Genomic DNA, 24,833 nt, shown 5'->3' on the forward strand with positions numbered 1-24,833 from the left:
CCAGGGACTCAGGCCAGGATTGAGCAAAAGCACAGACTGGGCTTCTGTAGGATCAGAGGTGCGATGATGGAGACACAGCAATTCTGGGAAACGCAGACGCAGGAAGTGAAAGGAAGTGTAGGGTAGAGGAGCAACAGCAGATTGTACCTCTATCCAGTCCTGCTCCCAGATGGTAAAAATGAGGAAACTCCAAAAAGAGAAAAGGAAGTAGGCATGGCCTGGAGGAGGAGAGCAGAGCTGGCTTCAGACCCAACTCTCTCCACCCACACACGGTCTCTGTGTGTTCCAATCCCCGTTCATTCTCATTTACTGTGGAAAGTTGAGGAGATGGGGTGTCCCAGATGATAGGGCTCCTGGGATTTCAGACTGAAGACCAGCAGGACTCCAGTCACCTCTACCCCAGCTCTCCAGGACACAGCGCTTCCAACTCTGAGTGACGTCCCAACTCTGGTCCTTGCTTCACAACCAACGTGAGAATTACACCCTCCAGACCTCCCACAGGTAATGGTGCTGTGGGTGCCAGTGAGACCCAGGGGACAGGGGATGTCAGAGGAAGCAGGGAGAGGGGGACTTTGGGTCTTGGGTGGGACTAAAGGAAAATAAATATAAGGTAGCAGTGTGGGATTTAATTACTATGTGAAGATTTGAGACTCTACGCCCTTCATTGGATTCTAGATTCGGTTACAGCAGCCACAATCCCGTCATAAACTACGACTCTGGGAGGCTGAGGTGGGAGAATCATGTGAACCCAGAGGCAGAGGATGCAGTGAGCCAAGATGGCCTCATTGCACTTCAGCCTGGGCAACAAGAGCGAAATTCTGTCTCAATAAATAAATAAATAAAAATAAAAATAAACTAAGGCTCAAACTCACCCTCATGGCTGGCCAATTTCAAGCTTTATCTTCAGCCCCAGCCCAGCCATGCCCTAACCCCAATACAAACCCTGGCTCCTACTTTATTATTATTATTTTTTGAGACTGAGTCTTACTGTGTCGCCCAGGCTGGAGGGCAGTGGCACTATCTCCACTCACTGCAACCTCTGCCTCCTGGATTCAAGCAATTCTCCTGCCTCAGCCTCCCAAGTAGCTGGGATTACAGGCATGCGCCACACACCTGGCTCATTTTTGTATTTTTAGTAGAGATGGGGTTTCACCATGTTGGCCAGGATGGTCTCAAACTCCTGACCTAAAGTAATGTGTCTGCCTTGGCCTCACAAAGTGCTGGGATTACAGGCATGAGCCACCACACCTGTTGCCCCCCACCCAGCTCCTACTTTAACCCCAACCCCATATTCAACTTGAATCTTAACACCAACCCAAAGCCAAAATTGAACCTCAATTCTATTCTATTTCCAAATTCAGCACCAAACTTAACCCCAATTCCATCCATGGCTCCAACTTGCATACCGACCCCAATCCTAGCATGAGACACAATCTCTAGTCCTGCCTGATTACTGGCCCACTGGGTAGTCCTAGCAACGCATTTAGCTCCAACGTTACCCTCCAGTTTCACTCCCAAACTCAACTCGACCCCAATTCTATCTCAACTGCAAACCCAGGCCCATTTCTGTCTTAGCCTTAACCCTGGGCTCATTCTCAACCTGAGCCTCATCTCCCAACTCAACTTCAGCCCTGCCCTCGGCTCCAACCTAGTCCCAACCTCCCATGCCCCAGCTCCACCCCAGCCTGGGCATCGGCCCTGCCTTCATTTCAGGTGACAACCTCAGAGACGTGCTGGCCCAAGCATGACAGTGACATATGAAAACTTCCAGGACTTGGAGAGTGAGGAGAAAGTCCAGGGGGTTAGAAATGGTAAGAGGAAAGGGGAAACTCTCCTAAAATGCTCTCTTTATACATTTAGAAGGATTTCTCCTGTCATTTCTGTACCTCCATCACGTGTGCGGATGGGTCCCAACTCTGAGGAGGTCAGGCGCCAGCCTCCGATGGGCCTAGTGTGAAGTGGATGCAACGTCCCTAGAAAGACTGGGACAGGGAGGATCACAGTGGACCCAGCTTCTGATGCCCTGTGGGGTGGGGACGAGAGCTGCACATTGGTGGAGGGGAAGATAAGTAGTTGGGTTTGGAAGGAAACTCATTTGTGAACCTGACTGTCCAGCAGGTAGGTGAGCACAAGCCCACGAAGGGCCTGGCTGCCCCCAGCTCTCCCCATGTCCTCCTGCCCTTGCCCCCAGCTCTGACCATGGGACCCCTCATATCACCATCGTCCCCCATCTGTGTGTGTGCACGTGGGTCCCCACGGGTGTGAGGGGCCTGTGTGACTGAGGACTTGTGCTGGTCCCTGAAGTCAAAGGCCTGGGCATCCCCCATCCGAAAATCCTCCTTGTCCAACCCTTCCCTGGTGTCCCCTGTGCCCAGCCCTCCTCACTAGACAGCTCCCTGGGCCCTCTCCTTCTCCCATCTCCATCATGTCTGGACCCTCCTCATCCTGACACCCTCTCCTCTTGCAGGGCTGCCTCCTCCCCAGTCCCTCCTGCAGCATCTCCGTTCTGGGCCCTGCCTCCTCCTGCTGTCCCTGGGCCTTGGTCTCCTGCTGCTGGTCATCATCTGTGTGGTTGGATCCCAAAGTGAGGGTCACAGGGGTGGACAGGGAAGAGAGAAATAATGGGGTAGAATATAAATAATGGGGTGCTACAGTAGGACAGCGGTGAGGCCCGCAGTAAGAGCAACGCAGGGCAGCTGTGGAGATGACAATGAGGCATGGTGAGGGCAATGCTACCAACTGTCATGGGGGTCACAACAGGGCCACTGAAGCACTGATGGGGGCACTGATGGAGTGATTGATGGGAACGGTGGGGGACACTGATGGAATGATTGATGGGAATGGTGATGGGGGCACTGATGGAGTGATTGATGGGAATGGTGATGGGGCACTGATGGAGTGATTGATGGGAATGGTGGGGGCACTGATGGAGTGATTGATGGGAATGGTGATGGGGGCACTGATGGAGTGATTGATGGGAATGGTGATGGGGGCACTGATGGAGTGATTGATGGGAATGGTGGGGACACTGATGGAGTGATTGATGGGAATGGTGGGGGGCACTGATACAGTGATTGATGGGAATGGTGGGGGCACTAATGGAGTGATTGATGGGAATGGTGGTGGAGGCACTGATGGAGTGATTGATGGGAATGGTGATGAGGGCACTGACACAGTAATTGATGGGAATGGTGGGGGGCACTGATGGAGTGATTGATGGGAATGGTGGGGGCACTGATGGAGTGATTGATGGGAATGGTGGTGGAGGCACTGATGGAGTGATTGATGGGAATGGTGATGGGGGCATTGATACAGTGATTGATGGGAATGGTGGGGGGCACTGATGGAATGATTGATGGGAATGGTGGTGGAGGCACTGATGGAGTGATTGATGGGAATGGTGGGGGCACTGATGGAATTATTGATGAGAATGGTGGGGGCACTGATAGAGTGATTGATGGGAACAGTGGTGGGGTCACTGATGGAGAGAGTTGACGGACCCATAAATAGGATGGCTGCTGGCTCTGTCACTGATTAGTTGGGTTATGTACTCGAATTACTTCACCTCTCTGAGTCTTAGTTTCCTCATCGGCAATATTGGACAATAATAGTGCCTGCCCCACTGGGTTGCCGTGAGGACCTAATGAGGCAATGCTTATGGAGGGCCCGGGGTGGTGCTGGCACAGAGGACCCGATGAATCCCAGCTCTGACCTTCCCATCCACCTGTTTAGATTCCAAATTTCAGAGGGACCTGGTGACCCTGAGAACAGATTTTAGCAACTTCACCTCAAACACTGTGGCTGAGATCCAGGCACTGACTTCCCAGGGTGAGCCTGGCTTGGATGGGGCTCTGGGCTGGGGCCAGGCCAGGGAGGAGGAAGTTGACCCCTAAGCGAAGTCTCCATGTCCTCCAGGCAGCAGCGTGGAAGAAATGATAGCGTCTCTGAAAGCTGAGGTGGAGGTTATCAAGCAGGAACAGCAGGCAGGTGAGAGATCCTCCAAGTATGGGTCTGGGAGGCTAGGCTCTCAGACACAGGTGGGGATGGGAACAGACTCCTGGTGCTGACCTGCCTTCCCCTTCACCAGCAGCTTGAAAGGCAGCATGCAGGCTGGGTGCGGTGGCTCACGCCTGTAATCCCAGCACTTTGGGAGGCCGAGGTGGGTGGATCACGAGGTCAGGAATTCAAGACCAGCCTGATCAACATGGTGAAACCCCATCTGTACTAAAAAAAAAAAAAAAAAAAAAAAAAAAAAAAGTAGCTGGGTGTGGTGGTGGGCACCTGTAATCCCAGCTACTCAGGAGGCTGAGGCAGGAGAATTGCTTGAAACTGGGAGACGGAGGTTGTGGTGAGCCAAGATCATGTCATTGCCCTCCAGGCTGGGCAACAAGAGTGTAACTCCATCTCTAAAAAACAAAAAGTGGCATGCTTTCTCTGGAGAGCAGGCTGGAGAAACAGGAGTGGAGGAATCCAAAGCGGATTTGATGGCTGTATCTGACCATGATATAGGGGGTGGGTGGGGGCAGGAAGGAATGTTCCTGGGGTTGGCCCTGTGCAGGGACATCTGAGCTGCAGGAACACACTAAGCAGAAGGCACACCTAGGCCACTGTCCCCACTGCCCATCTGTGTGTGTCCCAGTTCATTCTGAAATGCTCCTGCGAGTCCAGCGGCTGATGCAAGACCTGAATAAACTGACCTGCCAGGTGGCTACCCTCAAGAACAATGGTGAGGAAGGTGTGGGGAGGACCTGGCCCTGCTTTTCTGCCCATGGCCCAATGGGCAGAGCCTCAACCTCTCCACTCTATTTCTTCCCACTCAGCCTCTACTGAAAGGACCTGCTGCCCCATCAACTGGGTGGAGCACCAAGACAGCTGCTACTGGTTCTCTCACTCCGGGATGCCCTGGGCCGAGGCTGAGAAGCACTGTCAGCTGGAGGACGCCCACCTGGTGGTCATCAACTCCAGGGAGGAGCAGGTGAGGGCTTCTGGTACTCAGTTCCTAAGACAAGTCCCATTTAGGGAAGTAGTTCTTAATCTTGGCCGCACATTGGAATCATTTGAGAGCTTCCAGAATGACCGTCATCTGTGCCACACCCTCAGAGATTTAATAGGCCTGAGCATCCAGGGAAACATCCCCAAACTCCTCAGCTGATTTAACGAAGAGCTAAAGTTGAGAATCTGCTTTAAGGAGTTGGCTGGGATGGGGAGAAGTCACCACTGCCCTTCTGTCAACCCAGAATTTTGTCCAGGAACATCTAAGCTTCGCATACACCTGGATGGGCCTCAGTGACCTTGAAGGAGCCTGGAAGTGGGTGGATGGAACAGACTATGAGACCGGCTTCCAGTGAGTGCACCCTGGCTTTCTGTGCCAATGTCCTCCATCAGCGCTGCCCCCCAGGGATTTGACTGTCAGCCTCTCCTCCCCTGAACTGAATTCTACTCCACCTACCCTTCCTAGCTTGCTGTTGTCTTCTCCTCTCAGGAACTGGAAGCCAGGCCAGCCAGACGACTGGCAGGGGCACGGGCTGGGCGGAGGCGAGGACTGTGCCCACTTCCACCCAGACGGCAGGTGGAATGACGACGTCTGCCAGAAGCCCTATTACTGGGTCTGCGAGGCTGGTCTGACCCAGGCCAGCCAGGAGAGTCACTGAGCTGCCTTTGGTGGGACCACCTGGCCGCAGAAATGGCGGTGGGGAGGAGGACTCTACCCGGGACCTCCTCTCAAGACCGCTCTGGCAGAGGAATAAGCCCTGGGAGATTGGGAGCACTGCCAACATTTTGAATTTTTTTTCTCCTTAACTTTAAAAAGATGGTATAGAGTTCTTAAGCCTTTATTTGTTTTCCAACTTTTGAAAGTCAACTTCATGAAGGTATAATTTTTACATAATAAAAATGCACTCATTTAAAGAGTAGAGATGACTTTGACAAATATGCATGTCTAGGTGACTACCGCTCCGATCGCAATAGATAACACTGCCATCGTCCCCACTCTCATGCCTCTAGACAGTCCAACCACTTCCCTGTTTCCAGGCAACTAGTGGTCTACTTTTTTTCCACTATTAACTGGCCTTGCTTCTTCTAGAGCTTCTAGAACTTCATGTAAGTGAAATCATACACTCTCGTGTATATACTTCATATAAGTGAATATATATTCTCGTGAGAACTTACGTACTTTGTGTTGCTTGATTTTTGGCAATTTAAAAATGGCAGAGTGGAGAAGCCAGGTGAAGGCTTCGAAAGTCCTATGCAATTGAGAAAATAGCATTTTCTTCTCATATAGATTTGAATTCAAATCTTTTCTGTCACTTACAGATGGTATAAACGTGGATGATTAGGAAAAGCCATTGTTTAATTTCTCTGAAGATCCCAGAGTTATTGGGAGAGATAGATAAGATCCCCAGGTGTATTGGTTAGCAGTTGGTGTGTAACAAACCACCCCAAAGCTCAGGGCTTATGCAATAAGCATTGATTATAGCTCATGAGGCTATAGGCCCAGTCTGGCCAGGTTTGGGTCATCTTGGCTGGGCTTGTTCATGCATCTGTGGTCAGCTGGTGGGTTGGGGGTTGGCTGGTCTAGGGTAGCCTTGATCCCATGTCTAATATTTGGCTGGTTCTGGGCTGGGACAATGGGGATGACTGGGCTACATTAGCCTAGCCTGGCCTTGTTCACAGAATGGCTGGGTTAGGGGTCCAAGAGAGAAATTGGAAGAGTGCAAGGACTTCAGAGCCTTGCTTGGAACTGAGCCATCATTTCTTCTGCATCCTATTGGCCAAAGCAGATTCCAAGGCTGCTCAGGTTCAAGTATCAGAGAAATAGATTCCACCTTTTAGTGGGGGTTGGGGAGGATCTACAAAGTCATTTGTATTGTATAGAGAATGGATATAGAGAGGGGTGGAGATTTCTATTTTTTCAATCAATCCAGCATATACCAGGGGACGCATCAGCTATTTTAATTTTTTTTTTTTTTTTTTTTTTGAGACAGAATTTCCCTCTTGTTGCCCAGGCTGGAGTGCAATGGTGCGATCTCAGCTCACCGCAACCTCCACCTCCTGAGTTCAAGCGATTCTCCTGCCTCAGCCTCCTGAGTAGCTGGGATTACAGGAACACACCACCATGCCCGGTTACTTTTGTGTTTTTAGTAGAGACGGGGTTTCTCTATGTTGGTGAGGCTGGTCTCAAACTCCCGATCTCAGGTGATAGGTCCGTCTTGGCCTCCTAAAGTGCTGGGATTACGGGCGTGAGCCACTGCACCTGGCTGCATCTCAGCTCTTAAGAACCAACTTTTTAAGTTCATTAAGCGACGGCAGGACCCATTCATTGCTGTATTACTGTACCCAGAAATCTCCCTGGCATATGGGAATGTCTCAGTTAGCTGTCAGGATTTTCTGATGGGTTGTCTGAGAGGTTTGGGAGGATGAGAAAGTCAAGGATAATTCCAGGTTTGGGGCTTGAAAACCTAGAAGGATGGAGTCCCAGTTAATTAAGATGGGGAAGACCGTGGGAGAAGCTGGTTTTGTGGGTGGGATGAGGAGATAAGAAGCTTTGTTTTGAACATGTTGAGTTTGAGGAGGCTGTTAGACTTCCAAACGGAGTTTATTCTTTTTTATTTTTCTGTGTACCATAGTAAACATTTATAATTTTATTCAAATGTTTTTTTAAATCAGCTCCAGCAAGATACAGGTGTCAAAACCAAAGGATTTCTTTCTTTTTCTCTGTCTCTACATATGTATAGAGAGACAGGTTCTTCTGTCACCCCGGCTAGAATGCAGTGGTGCGATCATAGCTCACTGCAGCCTTAAACTCCTGGGTTCAAGCAATCCTCTCTGCTCAGCCTCCCGAGTAGCTGGGACTATAAGTGTGTGTCCCCATGCCTGGCTAAGTTTATTTTTTGTAGAGATAGAGTCTCACTATGTTGCCCAGGGTGGTTTCGAACTCCTGGGCTCAAGCGATTGTCCTGCTCGGCCTCCCAAACTGCTGGGATTACAGGTATGAGCTGCAGTGCTTGGCCACAAAAGGGTTTATTGAAAAGAGTTTAATGACATTTACAGAGTGTGAGCAGGGTTCAGGAAGCCAACAAAAGTTGAAGTCCCTGTGGCTAAGGACAGCAGAGACATTACCACTCTGAGGCCTGAAGGCACAGATCATCCATCCAAGCAGCTGTGTCCCTCTTTCCCTTGGGTCTGAAAGATTTTGGATCATGGAAGAGAAGCCACCCCGCAGGAGCGTTAGATCCCAGTTCTACCAGCGCCACAGAATGCAGAGGGGAGCAGGAGAACCAATACAAGGCAGTTTCCCTCCAGAATTTCCTGACCTGGTAACTGTGCTAGACAAGAAAAGCCAACAGCTCCGTTCTCTAGTTTTACACAGGTAACTGGACTGGGGAGGCAGGGAGGGCATTAGGGAAAATACGGAGAGGACGACTTTGTGTTATGGGTGGAAATAACTGGGAAGATGGATCACAGACTGAACTAGTCATTGGAGGAGATTGAAACGATCTCTCCACTGACTTCCGGATGGGTTGGACAGCCCCAAACCACACCAATCCCAGTTCCAGCCCCAATTTCAGTCCCAACGTCGGCTCTAAATTCATCCCTTAATTCAATCTCTGTCCCCACTGCAGCTCCAGCCTAGCTGTACTACACCCCCACGCTCCTCCCCACGTGTTTCCAATCTCAGCCCCAAACTCAGACCCAACCCCAGAGGAACCCTGTCTACAATCTTAGCCTGAGACCCAGTCTGATTTTTAGCCCCAAGTACATCAACGCCATCCTCACCCCAGACACAACCCCAATTGTGATCCCTGTTTCAACCTCACCTGCAAACCCAGCCCCATCCACACTCCTAGTCCTCACGCCTGGCTCAGCCTCTATCAGATCCTCCTTTCCTACCTCGAAACCAGCTCCACACCCACTTCCAGCCCTTATTTCAGGCTCCCCCTTGCAGTACTTTCTCTGCCTTCATCTCAGCTCCCACAGCCACAGAGACCACTTGGGCCAAGATATCAGTGAAGTGTGAAGACCTCAAGTGCTTAGAAGAGTGAAAAGGAACATGATCTTAGAAAAGGTAAGACAGGCCAGGTGTGGTGGCTCATGCCTGTAATCCCAGCACTTTGGGAAGCCAAAGTGGGTGGATCACCTGAGGTCAGGAGTTCGAGACCAGCCTGGCCAACATGGCGAAACCCGTCTCTACTAAAAATACAAAATTGGGCTGGGTGCAGTGGCTCACGCCTGTAATTCCAGCACTTTGGGTGGCCGAGGCGGGTGGATCATGAAGTCAAGAGATCAAGACCATCCTGATCAACATGGTGAAACCCTATCTCTACTTAAAAATATAAAAATTAGCCGGGGTGGTGGCACTCGCCTGTAGTCGCAGCTACTCGTTAGGCTGAGGCAGGAGAATCGCTTGAACCCGGGAGGCAGAGGTTGCAGTGAGCTGAGATCACGCCACTACACTCCAGCCTGGCAACAGAGCGAGACTCTGTCTCAAGAAAAAAAAAAGAGGCCGGGCGCGGTAGCTCAAGCCTGTAATCCCAGCACTTTGGGAGGCCAAGACGGGCGGATCACGAGGTCAGGAGATCGAGACCATCCTGGCTAACACAGTGAAACCCCGTCTCTACTAAAAAAATACACAAAATTAGCCGGGTGAGGTGGCGGGCGCCTGTAGTCCCAGCTACTCGGGAGGCTGAGGCAGGAGAATGGCGTGAACCCGGAAGGCGGAGCTTGCAGTGAGCTGAGATCCGGCCACTGCACTCCAGCCTGGCAATAGAGTGAGACTCTGTCTCAAGAAAAAGAAAAAGAAAAAACAAAGAAAAAGAAAAAGTAAAACAAGCAGAAGACCCCAGAGACAGGCCCGCCCCTCAAAGTTTGCAGAGGCCTGAACTAGTTCCTCTTGAGCTAACTTCCCTTTGCTCCCCTCCCCCAGCTCAGTCTTGCACCTCGAGGAGCCTGGGGGACACGTGAGGACACCTTCAGCATGGTCCACACCCTCCATTCACCCCCAAACCCCTGCTCATGGCTACCACTTGGGCCTCAGGGTGTGTACACCAGCCGCAGGGTCTGCCACCCAGGGGACAGGCCCAGGGAAGACAGGTATACAGCTGCCTGGGTGGATGATATGGGCTCCCAGGTACCCAGAGGATGGCCTAGAAGGGCAGGCATGGCTTGGCATGAGCACATCACCTTGGCCCTGGAGATTCCCTGTCCCTCAGGGAGGGATGGAGACAGAGGAGGGCCAGTGAGGGCCCTCTATGTGTGAAGCCCAGGAGGTCTGTAGTCTAAGGATGGTTCCTCTCTCAAAGACAGTGCCCCTTTCTCCCTTTCTCCCTTTCTCCCTTTCTCCCTTTCTCCCTTTCTCCCTTTCTCCCTTTCTCCCTTTCTCCCTTTCTCCCTTTCTCCCTTTCTCCCTTTCTCCCTTTCTCCCTTTCTCCCTTTCTCCCTTTCTCCCTTTCTCCCTTTCTCCCTTTCTCCCTTCTCTCCCTTTCTCCCTTTCTCCCTTCCTCCCTTCCTCCCTTCCTCCCTTCCTCCCTTCCTCTTCTTTTTTTGAGATGGAGATTTTCTCTTGTTGCCCAGGCTGGAATGCAATGGCACGATCTCGGCTCACTGCAACCTCTACCTCCTGAGTTCAAGTGATTCTCCAGCCTCAGCCTCCTGAGTAGCTGAGATTACAGATATGCGCCACCATGCCTGGCTAATTTTATATTTTTGGTAGAGATGGGGTTTCTCCATGTTGGTCAGGCTGGTCTCAAACTCCCAACCTCAGGTGATCCACCTGCCTCAGTCTCCCACAGTGCAGGGATTACAGGCGTGAGCCACTGTGCCCAGCCGACAGCGCCTCTTTCTATCTGCAATGAGGGGTTCTCATGTTTCGCCTGTGCTGTAGCTCCAGGGCTCCTGGTTTTGGTCATTTCTGTGACTCCAGTATGGACTGTGGAGATCCCCCTTTCTGAGGGTTCAGGGCCTGGCCTCTGTGGTCCTCGTCTTCAGGGGAGTTAGGGTCCTCAGTGGCACAGGGACAGGAAGCAGGAAAAACATGGATTATTTAGGAAAGTCTTCGAAAGGAGACCGTAATTTAACCTGCTTTCACAGATGAGCATGAGCCTATGAAGGGCCTGGCTGCCCCCAGCTCTCCCTGTGTCCTTCTGCCCCTTCCCCCAGCTCTGACCATGGGACCTCACATATCACCGTTATCCCCCTAGCTGTGTGTGTGTTTGTGTGTGTGTGTGTGTGTGTGTGTGTGTGTTTGGGGGTTCCCACAGCTGTGAGGGGCCTGTGTGACTGAGGACTTGTGCTGGTCCCTTAGGTCAAAGGCCTGGGCATCTCCTACCCTGAAATCCTTCCATCCTGCCCTTTCCTGGTGTCCCCTATGCTCAGCCCTCCTCTCTAGACAGCTCCCTGGACCCTCTCCTCTTCCCACCTCTGTCATGTCCTGGACCCTCCTCATCCTGACATCCGCTCCTTTTGAGGGCTGCCTCCTCCCCAGTCTGTCCTGCAGCATCTCCACTCTGGGCCCTGCCTCCTCCTGCTGTCCCTGGACCTTGGCCTCCTACTTCTGTTTGTCATCTGTGTGGTCAGATCCCAAAATGAGGGTCACAGAGGTGGACAGAGGAGACAGAAATAAGGGGGTGCAGTGGTGTGGTGGTAATGGTGAGGTACCGGTTTAGTAATGGATGGTCAGAGAAAAAGTCTTTTTTTTTTTTTTTTTGCAAGAAAAAAATCTTGCAAAAGTGTTGGAGCAATGGTGGGGCAGTGATGTTGTTTGAATCTATCGCTGCTCAAACCTCATGTTCAGTTGCAATCCCCAATGCTGGAGGCCTGCTGGGAGGTAACTGGATCATGGGAGCAGTTTCTCATGGTTTAACACCATCCCCCTTGGTACTTCTGTCATGGTAGTGAGTTCTCGTGAGATCTAGTTGTCTAAAAGTATGCAGCACCTCCCTGCTCTCTTTTCCTCCTGCTTTGGCCATGTAAGATGCTATACTTCCCCTTTACCTTCTGCCATGATTGTAAGTTTCCTGAGGTCTCTCGAGAAGCCAAGCAGATGCCACCATCCTCACTGTATAGCCTGCAGAACCGTGAACCAATTAAACCTCTTTTCTGTATAAATTACCCAGTCTCAGGTATTTCTTTATAGCAGTGTGAGAACAAACTAATAAAGAAGATTGGTACCAAGATGTGGGGCATTGCCATAAAGATACCTGAAAATGTGGAAGCGACTTTGGAACTTAGCAATGGGCAGAGGTTGGAAAAGTGTGGAGGGCTCAGAAGAAAACAGGAAGATGAGGGGAAGTTTGGAACTTTCTAGAGACTTGTTGAATGGTTGTGACCCAAATGCTGGTAGTGATATGGTCAGAGATGGCCAGACCGATGAGATCTCAGATGGAGATGAGAAACTTATTGTGAATAGGAGCAAAGGTACTCTTTTTATACCTTGGCAAAAATTTTGGTTGGATTGTGCCCATGCCCTAGGGATCTATGGAACTTTGAACTTGAGAGAGATGATTTAAGGTATCTGGTAGAAGAAATTTCTAAGCAGCAGTGTTGAAGATGTGGCCTGGGTGCTTATTCATATGCATGAGCAAAGAAATGACCTAAAACTAGCACTTACATTTAAAAGGGAAGCAGAGCATAAAAGTTTGGAAAATTTGTAGCTCTGCCACATTGTAGAAAAGAAAAGCCCATTTTCAGGGGAGGAATTCAAGCAGGTCACAGAAATTTGCATAACTGAAAGGAAGGCAAGTGCTAATAGTGAAGACAATGGTAAAAAAAACCTCAAAGGCATTTTAGAGACCTTCACGGCAGCCCATCCTATCACAGGCCTGGAGGCCTAGGAGGGAAGAATGGTTTCGTGGGCCAGGCCCAGGGCCCTACTACCTTGAGACTCTGGCCTCTGCATCTAGCTCCAGATGTGGGTAAAAGGGGCCCAGGTACAGCTTGGGCTACTGCTTCAGAGGGTGCAAGTCATAAGTCTTGGTGGCTTCCATGTGGTGTTAAGCTTTCAGGTGCACAGAATACAAGAGTTGAGGCTTGGGAGTCTCTACCTAGATTTCAGAGAATATATGGAAAACCTTGGATGTTCAGGTAGAAGCCTGCTGCAGGGGTGGAGCCCTCATAGAGAACTTCTCTTAGGGCAGTGCGGAGGGGAAAAGTGGGGCTGAAACCCCCACACAAAGTCCCCACTGGGCCACTGCCTAGTAGAGCTGTGAGAAGAGGGCTACCATCCTCCAGACTCCAGAATGGTAGATCCACTAGCAGCTTGCACCCTGTGCCTGGAAAAGCTACAGGCACTCAACACCAGCCCATGAGAGTGGTTGCAGGGGCTGAACCCTGCAAAGCCACAGGGGCGGAACTGCCTAAGACCTTGGGAGGCCACTCCTCACAGCCGTGTGCCCTGGATGTGAGGCATGGAGTCAAAGGAGATTACTGTGAATCTTTAAGATTTAATGATTGCCCTGCTGGGTTTCAGATTTGTGTGCATCCTATAGCCCCTTTATTTTGGCTGATTTCTCCCTTTTGGAATGGGAATATTTATCCAATGCATATATCCCATTGTATCTTGGGAATAACTAACTTGTTTTTGATTTTTGCAGGCTCACAGGTGGAAGGTACTAGCCTTGTCTCAGATGAGATTTTGGGCTGTGGACTTTGAGTTAGTATTGGAATGAGTTAAGACTTTGGAGGACTATTGGGAAAGCATGCTTATATTTTGAAATGTGAGAAGGACATGAGATTGGGAGGGGCCAGGGGTGGAATAATATGGTTTGGATCTATGTCCCCGCCCAAATCTCATATTCGATTGTAATTCCCAGTGTTGGAGGTGGGGCCTAGTGGGAGGTGATTGCATCATGGAGGCCGTTTCTCATGGTTTAACACCATTCTCCTTGGTGCTGCTGTCATGATAGTGTGTGAACCAATTAAACCTCTTTTCTGTATAAAAGTGTGTAGTACCTCCCCCTACTTTTTCTTTTTCTTTTTCTTTTTTTTTCAGGACAGAGTCTTGTCCTGTTACCCAGGCTGGAGTACAATGGTGTGATCTTGGCTGACTGCAACCTTTGCGTCCAAGGTTCAAGCAACTCTCCTGCCTCAGCCTCCCAAGTAGCTGGGATTACAGGTGCTCACCACCGTGCCCAGCTAATTTTTTTGTATCTTTAGTAGAGACAAGGTTTCACCATGTTGGCCAGGCTGGTCTAGAACTCCTGACCTCGTGATCCACCTGCCTTGGCCTCCCAAAGTGCTGGGATTACAGGCGTGAGCCATTGCACCTGGCCGGTACCTCCCCCTAGTTTCTTTCTCCTGCTTCAGCCATGTAAGATGGCTTGCTTTCTCTGCCTTCTGCCATGATTGTGAGTTTCCTGAGGCCTCCCAGAAGCTAAGCAGGTGCCACCATGCTTCCTGTACAGCCTGCAGAACCATGAGCCAATTAAACCTCTTTTCTTTATAAATTGCCCAGTCTCAAGTATTTCTTTATAGCAGTTCGAGAATGAACTAATATAGGCAATTATGGCAGAGTGTTCAGGGACAGCGATGAGGGCAGCTTTGGGTCAGTTGTGTGGCACCTGTGGGACAGACATGAGGGCAGTGTTGGACTGTGATGACGACGGTGATGGATCCATGAGGAGGCACTAGGTGTTTTGTAGTCAAACACACCAGAGCCTTGAATCCCAGCTCTTTCTTACTAGCTGTACAACATGGACAGATCATGTTACCTCTCTGAGCCTTAGTTTCATCCTCTATAACATCAGGACTATGATAGTGCCTGCCCCACTGGGTGACTGTGAGGACTGAAGGAGAGACTGTGTGTGAGTGTCCTGCTCAGTGCTGGCACAGAGGCCACCTGATGAGTCTCAGCTCTGATCACCCCAAACACATTCCCACCTGATCAGGTTCTCCACACAGATGGACCTGCAGGCCCTGAAAACTTCTCAGTCCTTTCACGTCAAGTAATGTGGGTGAGGTTCTGCCACTGAATTCCCAGGGTGAGCCTGGCTTGGAGTGAGGCTGGTGGGGAGTGGGGGGAACTGACTCTTGGCGACTGAGTTCCCCTATCTTTCAGGTGGAAGTTTGCGAAAAAAGGTTGACTGCTCTGGAAGTCAAGGTACAGAAACATGATCGGGAACAGCAGGCAGGTGAGAGACCCCGAAGGAGTGTGGCTGGAAGTGTCTGGTGGGCTCCCGGGACAAAGGCAGGGGTGGGAGCAACCTTGCGAGTGCTGAGCCACCCTCCCCTCCAGCCTGCAATGTGAGTGGCACTACATGGTACAGTGTGGAGAACAAGCTGGAGAAGCAGGAACAGGAACTCAGCAGGTTTGAGATCACCCTGCAATGTTGTGTGTGGAGGGTTTGAGAGCTGCTAGGGCCAGGCCAGGGCACTGTTGAAGGGATCAGGGGTGTCTGACCTCCTGGGACTTTTGCTGTCCCCCACTGCTCATCTGTGTATGTCCCCAGGATGGATGACCATGTTCCCCCAAGTCCCGCAGCTGGTGACTGACCTGTAATGTCCTGATTTGTAACATGGCTGCCCTTGAGAGCCCCAGTAAGAAGGGCTCCATGCCCAGCCTTCATCCTGCCATATTACCCTCCCCTACGGGATCCTGACCTCTGTCCATCAGGCTCCATGGGAACCTGCTGCCCCAGGAGCTGGTTAGAGCCCAAAGACAGCTGCCACCGGCCCTCTCACTTTTAGGCATTTTGGCCCGAGGCTGAGAACACTCCACCAGCTGGAGGACCCCCACCTGATTGCCGTCCACTCCAGGAAGAGCTGATGAGGTTCCCAGCCTAGGAGCACCTACATCTGGGGTGGAGAGAAGTCAACATTGCCCACGTGTGTCTCAGGTATTTGTCCAGACCTTCAAAGGCAGCATATATGTCAGGATGGGCCTCCGTGAACATGTGGGAGCTTGGGAATGAGGGACAGCTCAGATGATGGGACACATTTCGGGTGACTGCATCATCCTGCTGTGGCTGGCACTGTCTGCTCAGCTTTGCCTTCATGGTCCGAGTTTGCCCCTCTGTCCCTGACCTGTATGCTGCTCCACTGGCCTTCATGATCATCTTGGTAGTCCCATCTTCCCCCGGTTTAGAATCTACTCATCCTTCAAATGAGCCAGGCACAGAAAAACACCTCATGATCTTACTTATATGTGGAATCTAGAAAAGTCAAATTCGGCCCAGTGTGGTGGCTCAAGCCTGTAATCCCAGCACTTTGGGAGGCTGAGGTGGGTGGATCACGAGGTCAGGAGTTTGAGACCAGCCTGGCCAACATGGTGAGACCCCCGTCTCTACTAAAAATATGAAAATTAGCCGGGTGTGGTGGCGCGTGCCTGTAGTCCCAGCTACTCGGGAGGCTGAGGCAGAAGAATTGCTTGAATCTGGGAGGCGGAGGTTGTAGTGAGCTGAGATCGCGCCACTGCACTCCAGCCTCTGGGCAACAGAGCGAGACTCTATCTAAAAAAAAGAAAAGTCAAATTCATAGAAATCGAGAGTAGAATGGTGGTTACCAGAGGCTAGGGGCAAGCAGGCAAGCAAGGGAGTGAGAGTGGGAGACACACGTCAAAGGGTACAAGGTTCCAGTTAGACAGGAGGAATAAGCTTTCCAGGTTGATTATGTAGCATGGGGACTAAAGTTCGTAACGATGTAAATTTCAAAACTGCTAAGAGAATAGATTTTAGATATTTGCACCACACACAAAAAAATGTATCTGAGGTGATGGGTATGTTAATTATCTTTATTTAATCATCCCATAACTACACATATATTAAAACATCACACTGTGCCTCACAAATACATAAATCATTATTTGCCAATTTAAAAAATAAAAGGGCTGGGCGCGGTGGCTCACGCCTGTAATCCCAGCAGTCTGGGAGGCTGAGGCGGGCAGATCACGAGGTCAAGAGTTCGAGACCAGGCTGACCAACATGGTGAAACCCCGTCTCTACTAAAAATTCAGAAATTAGCTGGGCGTGGTGGCGCACGCCTGTAATCTCAAGCTACTCAGGAGGCAGAGGCAGAAGAATCGCTTGAAACCGAGAGGCGGAGGTTGCAGTGAGCAGAGATTGCGCCATTGCACTCTAGCCTGGGCAGGCGACAGAGCGAGATTCCGTCTCAAAAAAAATAGATAAATAAAATAAAAGAATTAAATGGTGGCTTATGCCTGTAATCCCAGCACTTTGGGGAGCTGAGGTGGAAAGATCAGTTAAGCTCAAGACCAGCCTGGGCAACATAGTGAGACCCCCATCTCTATTTCTACTTAAAATAAATAAATAGATAAATAATGCAATTAAATGTTTAAAAAGGTAAATATCTCTTCATCCTTCAGATCTCAGTTGAAACATTACTTCTTTCATGGCCAGGCACAGTGGCTCACGTCTGTACTTCCAGCACCTTGGGAGGTTGAGGTGGGCAAATTGCTTGGGCCCAAGAGTTCGAGACTAGCCTGGGCAAATGGCGAAACTCCATCTCTACAAAAAATACAAAAACTAGCCAGGTGTGGTGGCTCATGACTGTAGTCCCAACTACTCGGGAGGCTGAGGTGGGAGGATGGCTTGAGCTCTGGAGGTGGAGGTTGCAGTGAGCCAAGACTGGGCCATTGCACTCCAGCCTGGATGACACAGCGAGACGCTGTTCCAAACAAAATAGAATGACTTCTTTCAGGGTAGGCTGTTCCATTCCCTGTAGAAAAAGGAACTTCCTACAGTTCTAAGTCCCTCTGTAACTCTGGACTCCTTCCTCTGTGCTCCCATCCCCTGGCCATCACTAGTCCAGCTCTCTGTCCTACCTTATGGACAGAGCCCAGGACGGGGAACCACAGCTGCCCCTCCACTGATGTAATCTCAGCTCCTGGTGCTGGGAGGTGGGTGGAGGGAAGGAAGTTCCCAAGGAGCAGACAAGGTGTCCCACACCCCCAGGGCTCACACGGGAATTTTACTTAGTTCTCTCTACCAGACCCTGGCATTGCTCTGGTGCACACGTTATCACCAACAGCAGAAAACCACCTGGCCGACTCTGAATCACCAGTCACTGCTAGGTTTTCTGTCCTTTTTGGCCTCCATCGATTCTGGATTCTTTCCCTTCCCTTTTCTCCCTGCTTTTCTTGGGGATGATGTATCTCTTTGGAGTGGGGCCTTCTCCTCACAGGGGTCTGCTTCTCCTTCTCTCTCTTCCTCCCCTGAGCTGTCCACACTTCTTTCTGTTCTGCAGGCTCCTGGTAGCACAGGTCACCCTGCATCCCCCCTGCCCCATGTACCATGCCTCTGTGTCTGCTGGCTCAACCTTACCTCTTACACAAACCTCTGAGGATGCAGGAATCTTTAGATAACTCTCTTGCTGCTCTTTGGGGTGATGGGAGATACAGAGTTTTTCTTCGGCTCCCTTTGCCCACACACCAGCTGTCATCCCTGCCTTCTGTCACTGGTGCCTGCTGCTGCAAGGGCGTCTCCCTGATGTCTTTTGCCTGCCCTTCACCTGAGAAGCAAAGCACAACCCTTTCTGCTCTGTTCAACCCCAACCCCATGCACATTCAATCATCCTTGTTCCCAGAAGTTCGACCCTATCAGTGGGCAGAGCTCTGATCCCTTTTACAATGAACCACGCCTGTGACTCACTTTCTGATCCTCCTGTCTCTCTCCCCAGTGGAACTGGATCTCATTCTGCAATGCAGTGAGGCTAGCCCTGGATTATTGTCTCGTCTCTGGACTCAGCCTTAGGCAGTCACCTCTATGATCTACGTCATGGAAACGTTGGCCGTTGGTGTTGAAAGTCAAACCTTTGAAATTCAAAAAATCTTTTCTCTCCTCTATGGCCTGACTCTTGCCATGTAGAATCACGTGTTGGCTTTCAGAAGTTCGCTTTTGTTAGAGGTTTGAAAATCCATTCAGAAATGCAGCTGACTTACATTGTCTATTGTTCATACCCACCCCCAATTTAGGGCTATGACTAAGGAGAGCTGTCACTGAGGCCTGGGTGGTGGGGCAGGATAATGGTTACACAGGGGTTTGATGCTGGTGACAAAGAGGCCTCATTGGCTGCTCCAAATATTATCTACTGCAGGCCTTTCATTTAATGTCTTTCTGCACTGCTTGGATTTTCTACCTGCATAAATTGTATGATTTAAATTAAAAGCCAATAAATAAATGAGTGAGTTAAGATCATGCTATAATGGTCACCCCCACAGTGCAAACATAATCAAACAATTCAGCCTGGTTGGGAGAGGATGATGTCAGGCAGGTTGCAGGCACCAGGAAGGGGCAGAAAGGGGAGGTTGTCACAGCTCTGAGAAGCTGGAATGCTTGGAGTGGGATTAGGTTAAATTAGGGCATTCAGTTGGTGACAGGCTCTGTACCTTAAGCATACTCAGAAAGTGGGGCAGGGACCGAGAAGAAGTTCAGCTGATCGGGCACAGCTGATGCAACAAAACAGTGTTATTTTATTTTTATTTGTTTTGAGACAGAGTTCTGTTCTTGTTGCCCAGGCTGGAGTGCAATGGCACAATCTCAGCTCACGGCAACCTCTGCCTCCCAGGTTCAAGTGATTCTCCTGTTTTAGCCTCCCAAGTATATTTTATTTTTTTGAGATGGAGTGTGGCTCTGTCGCCCAGGCTGGAGTGCAGTGGCACAATCTTGGTTCACTGCAACCGCCGCCTCCCAGGTTCAAGTGATTCTCCTGCCTCAGCCTCCCGAGTAGCTGAGATTACAGGCGCCCACCACCATGCCCAGCTAATTTTTGTATTTTTAGTAGAGACAGGGTTTCACCATGTCGGCCAGGCTGGTCTCAAACTCCTGACCTCAAGTGATTGGCCCTCCTCGGCCTCCCAAAGTGCTGGGATTATGGGTGTGAACCACCGTGCCTGGCCAAAATAGTGTTGCTTAAAAGCTACATTTTCACATATTAAAACAACTACCACCACCCTGAATGTTCCTCTGTCTGGCAAGAACACTTTTTTTTTCCCTTTGAGACAGGCTGTCCTCACTCTGTCACCTAGGCTGGAGTGCAGTGGCACTGTCACAGCTCACTGTGGCCTTGAACTCCTGGGTTCAAGGGATCCTCCTGCCTCAGCCTCCCAAGTAGCGAGGACCACAAGTGTCTACCAGCATGCCCAGATAATTAAAAAAAATTTTTTGTAGAGATGGGATCTTGCTATGTTGTCCAGGCGGATGGCAAGAATGCATTTTGAAAGAAGACTGTTCTTTAATTTTGGGTAACTTCTCATGCTGGCTGTTGAATTATGCAAACACACCTCTGTTATTCAAAGTTATACAAGACCCTCTTCTGAAAAAGGACTTTGGTTAGAAGGAGATAAAACTGCTCTTTGGTGATCACATAAATTTTCTAGGTTGCTCCTGGAGACAAGGAGTTTTAGGTAAGGAGGGGATGAGACTGTGGAAGAGATGTGTGATGCTTGTTCGGTTAGACTGGTTTGAACTCCTATAATAGCAGAGTCCTATATCAGAAGGACTTTTGGGACCGGGTGCATGGCTCACGCCTGAAATCCCAGCACTTTGGGAGGCCGTGACGGGAGGATCACTTGAGGTCAGGAGTTGGAGACCAGCCTGGCCAACATGGTGAAACCCCGTCTCTACTAAAAATACAAAAATTAGCTGAGTGTGGTTGCATGCACCTGTAAACCCAGCTATTCAGGAGGCTGAGGCAGGAGAATCGCTTGAACCCAGGAGGCGGAGGTTGCAGTGAGCCGAGATTACATCATTGCGCTCCAGCCTGGGTGACAGAGCGAGGCATTGTCTCAAAAAAAAAAAAGGACTTTTGGGTCATAAACTACAGAAAATATTTGGATTTAGGTAATGCAGAGACTATTTATTATACAGGGGTGTCTCACACCACCTGTTATGTGTTGAATTGTGTCCTCCAAAAGAAAGGTTGAAGTTCTAACCCCCAGTATCTCAGAAGGTGGTCTTACTTGGAAATAGGGTCGTTGCAGATGTAATAAATTAAGATTAGGTCATGTCAGAGTAGGGCATGCCCTTAATCCAATATGGCTGGTGTCCTTACAAGAGGAGAAAAGACACAGACACACAGTGTAAGAAAGCCATGGGCCGGGCACGGTGACTCACACCTGTAATCCCAGCACTTTGGGAGGCCGAGGCAGGTGGATTGCTTGAGGTCAGGAGTTTGAGACCAGCCTGGCCAACATGGTGAAACCCTGTCTCTACTAAAAATAAAAAATTTTCCAGGCATGGGTGAGCGGGCTAACTAATTTTTGTACTAAAAATACAAAAATTAGCGGGCGCCTGTAATCTCGGCTACTGGGGAGGCTGAGGCAGGAGAATCACTTGAACCCAGGAGGCGGAGGTTGCAGTGAGCTGAGTTCATGCCGTTGCACTCCAGTCTGTGTGATAGAGTGAGACTCCTTCTCAAAAAATAAAAAAAAATAATAAAATAAAATAAAAAAAGGGCTGTGGAAGAGGAGCCGTGCTTGTTACCTTCCTGTCATGGGTGTTTCCTTGTGAGGGCAGGAGATTTTGGAACAGTGGCAGCTGTCTCATGACTCTGAAGGGAAAGCTGAGTCAAGTCTGTTTAGTGGCTGTAGCAAGGTGAACGTGAACGTGGTGTGACCCTTGGGGGAAGGCAGAAGGCTGGGAGTTTAACTGTCCACGTAGTGGGTCCACCACAAGCTTAATGCCAGGCACTGAGTAAAGTGACCTGCACATCCTGCCTGTCATCTGGAATGAAAAGATACACTTATCTTACAGTTAACCTACTTCCAGGTTTGGGAAAAAAAGAATGGCAAGGGTTAATAGAAGCTGAAGCGAATGCATGAATCATGCTGGAAAGGTAGACAGATGCTTCTAGTAGTGCCCCTGGAATTCTTAGGCTTTGAAATGTCAGAATGAGTCATAACTGGTCATGTTTTATAAGTGGAAAAAGCAATCTCATTGTGTATTATTCGTGTGGTACATGATTACTTCATGGGGGTGGACAGGAACAGTCTATTGCCATTTGATAGAATGGTTTCAGAATGAGAAAAGAAAACCATGAAATAAATCAGAATGAGCAGTGAGCACCGCTCCTGTCAGTTTTCCACAGGCTGATTTGCACCATCTAGGAATGAGAGAGCAAGATAGCTCTACCTTCTATACACTCAGGCATAGCTACTACCACCTAAAATCAGCCAATTCAGAAGTTCACACATGTGGTCTGGTGCGGTGGCTCACGTCTGTAATCCCAGCACTTTGGGAGGCTGAGGTGGGTGCATCACCTGAGGTCAAGAGTTTGAGACCAGCCTGACCAACATGGTGGAACTCCGTTTCTACTAAAAAGTACAAAAAAAAAAAAAAATTAGCCAGCCATGGTGGCAGGCACCTGTAATCCCAACTACTCTGGAGGCTAAGGCAGGAGAATCACCTGAATGTGGGAGGCAGAGGTTGCAGTGAGCCAAGATTGTGCCATTGTACTCCAGCCTGGGTGACAAGAGTGAAACTTCATCTCAAAATAAATAAATAAATTAATTAAAATAAAGAAGTTAACATATAAACTCTCCACTTTTTTTTTTTTTTTTTTTTTTTTTTTTTTGAGACGGAGTCTCGCTGTGTCGCCCAGGCTGGAGTGCAGTGGCGCGATCTCAGTTCACTGCAAGCTCCGCCTCCTGTGTTCACACCGTTCTCCTGCCTCAGTCTCCCAAGTAGCTGGGACTACAGGCGCCCGCCACCATGCCCAGCTAATCTTTTGTATTTTTAATAGAGACGGGGTTTCACCGTGTTAGTCAGAATGGTCTTGATCTCCTGACCTCATGATCCACCCGCCTCAGCCTCCCAAAGTGCTGGGATTACAGGCGTGAGCCACCGTACCCGACCAGCTCTCCAGTTTTATACATTGACCATGATGAACTGAGACTAGGAATGGAGTAATTCTGTTCTGGAAGCTCACAAGGAACAGAATGAGGCGAGACTGGCTTGGACGTCTGTAGAAAAACTGTGTAGATGGCAGTTGCAAAAACCATAAAGCCATTGTTCCCATACATCAACAAAACTGTTTGTTGAGCTACCATCCTCAGTGGGTTCTGTTGCTCTATCAGAGGGACGTGAGTGAATAGGAAGTGACTTCATTTGCCATTATACTCTCCTGCCCTCTGACCACTCACATTAACCCAGAGATCTTTACCAGTTCACAACATCCAATCAGAGCCAATACTGAGGCAGAGGCAGGTCTCTACTTCTCGACGTAAGGAACTGGAATCACCCGTTTCTTGCCTTTGCTGTCCTCTGTGTTGCATGACTGCTCTTCAGGCTTTTATAGATTCTCAGGATATCCCCCTTCTTAAAGGGAAAATCTTCTCCGTCACTCTCATTAAAGGCAAAGAGGGATTGAGTCATACGTACTCTGCCTCCTCCTGCCTGAGAATCAGCCCCGTTTCCTTGCTGAACCTAGAAGCTGGTTCTGTCAACACTGTGGGATCCACACTGTGCAGGAAGACCAGTTAGAATGGAGCTGTAGTCATCGAGGCTGGGGAAGAGAGAGACACATTCATTCGTTGCTGCTACACCGAGGCCTGTGCCAGATATGGTAGAATGCCAGGTTCTTCACACACAGTGTAGGTGTTTCTTCTTGCTCCTTGGGCGGTATATGTTTAGTGGGGGAGGGAGGAATTGGTGGTAAAAATCAGAACAAATCATATCACTAGTAATAAACAGAAAAATCTCAACAGAGTCCCAAGAAGAGTCCCCTTCAGAATAATCTTTGGTTTTACAACCTCCCCAAGTCCCTTCAGGCACCAACAGGTAGTTCTAGATGGTTTAGTCAACACTCTTGGGCAGGGCGCGGTGGTTCATGCCTGTAATCCCAGCACCTTGGGAGGTCAAGGAGGGTGGATCACCTGAGGTCAGGAGTTCGAGACTCCTGTACACTTTTTCATATCCCTAGCATTTCTGTAAGGACGGGGAATGCTTTCAGCCCTGAGCCCTGCAACCTACGTACTCAGGGAATAAATATCTCCCCTCAAGAACAACAGGGAAATAAACCCAGAAACCACACGCCATGCAAGAACAGCGGGGCTTTATGAGTCGTGGAGCTCAGGTCTCAGCCCACCCTGCTACTCACTGTGTTCAGCACTCACTGGCCACTGTCCTGAAACATCAACTACTGGGGCTGTGGCATCAACTTCCTATCTCCCAGATCCCTGGGCCCAGGGAAGGGGAAGCTGATGACCCATAAATCAGGGTGCTCGCTGGGTACAGTGGCTCACGCCTGTAATCCCAGCACTTTGGGAGGCCAAGGCAGGTGGATCACCTGAGCTCAGGAGTTCACGACCAGCTTGGGCAACACGGGGAAACCCCGTCTCTACTAAAATACAAAAAATTAGCCAGGCATGGCGGCATGTGCCTGTAATCCCAGCTACTCGGGAGGCTCAGGCAGGAGAATCTCTTGAACCCGGGAGGCGGAGGTTGCAGTGAATGAAGATTGCGCCATTGCACTCCAGCCCGAGTGACAGAAGGAGACTCCATCTCAAAAAAATAAAAAAATAACGGTGCTCTTTCTATGCACCCAGTTGATGAGATGCCTGAGGCCCCGTCTCACCTCTCTGTAGGCCTGTGCAGGTGTGACTTCCCTCCAGGTGAGACCCTGACACCCTCCCGCACAAATGCATTTTAAACCAGAATTGGTCTCATTGCAAGGGACTCCTGACTGTGAACAGAGGAGAGAAGGATAGGATGAAAGCTTGAGATGGAGGTAGATAAAGCTGGGTACAGCTCTTCGAATGGGATAGAGGGAAGAAACCCTAAGGAAGAGAGGCTGCCCAGCATTTAAAATGTTTGGACAGTAGAGGAGAGGCAGGAGAAGGCTCTGCAGAGGAAATGGCATGGAGACGTGGACAGGGGCAAAGGAGATTC

At 49.8% G+C, this 24,833-nt stretch overlaps 1 protein-coding gene and 2 long non-coding RNA genes across 6 annotated transcripts; all 3 read left to right on the plus strand.

Annotated features, from left to right (window-relative positions):
• The first annotated feature begins 249 nt into the window (after positions 1-249).
• Positions 250-6,167, plus strand: LOC104673339 (C-type lectin domain containing 10A). Of its 4 annotated transcripts, none has more exons than XM_030923479.1 (9): positions 250-501; positions 1,714-1,811; positions 2,468-2,584; positions 3,733-3,828; positions 3,916-3,987; positions 4,640-4,726; positions 4,821-4,975; positions 5,250-5,344; positions 5,483-6,167. In XM_030923479.1, the coding sequence occupies exons 2-9, from the start codon at positions 1,745-1,747 to the stop codon at positions 5,649-5,651; spliced, it is 858 nt and encodes a 285-aa protein (XP_030779339.1). In that variant the 5' UTR covers positions 250-501; positions 1,714-1,744; the 3' UTR covers positions 5,652-6,167. The 4 variants fall into 4 exon arrangements, with proteins under 4 accessions (XP_030779339.1, XP_030779338.1, XP_030779337.1 ...); XM_030923478.1 differs by having other exon boundaries at positions 252-501; positions 1,674-1,811; positions 5,238-5,344; XM_030923477.1 differs by having other exon boundaries at positions 252-501; positions 5,238-5,344.
• Positions 6,168-8,072: 1,905 nt separating this feature from the next.
• On the plus strand, positions 8,073-10,085 carry LOC115894730. Its single transcript, XR_004054874.1, has 3 exons — positions 8,073-8,368; positions 8,968-9,064; positions 9,923-10,085. It is a non-coding gene; the product is annotated as an uncharacterized LOC115894730 (long non-coding RNA).
• Positions 10,086-14,489: 4,404 nt separating this feature from the next.
• LOC115892034 lies at positions 14,490-19,019 on the plus strand. Its single transcript, XR_004054837.1, has 3 exons — positions 14,490-15,122; positions 15,679-15,827; positions 18,625-19,019. It is a non-coding gene; the product is annotated as an uncharacterized LOC115892034 (long non-coding RNA).
• Positions 19,020-24,833: the final 5,814 nt, after the last annotated feature.

This window comes from Rhinopithecus roxellana, chromosome 19 (assembly GCF_007565055.1).
Source record: "Rhinopithecus roxellana isolate Shanxi Qingling chromosome 19, ASM756505v1, whole genome shotgun sequence".
Taxonomy (NCBI): domain Eukaryota; kingdom Metazoa; phylum Chordata; class Mammalia; order Primates; family Cercopithecidae; genus Rhinopithecus; species Rhinopithecus roxellana.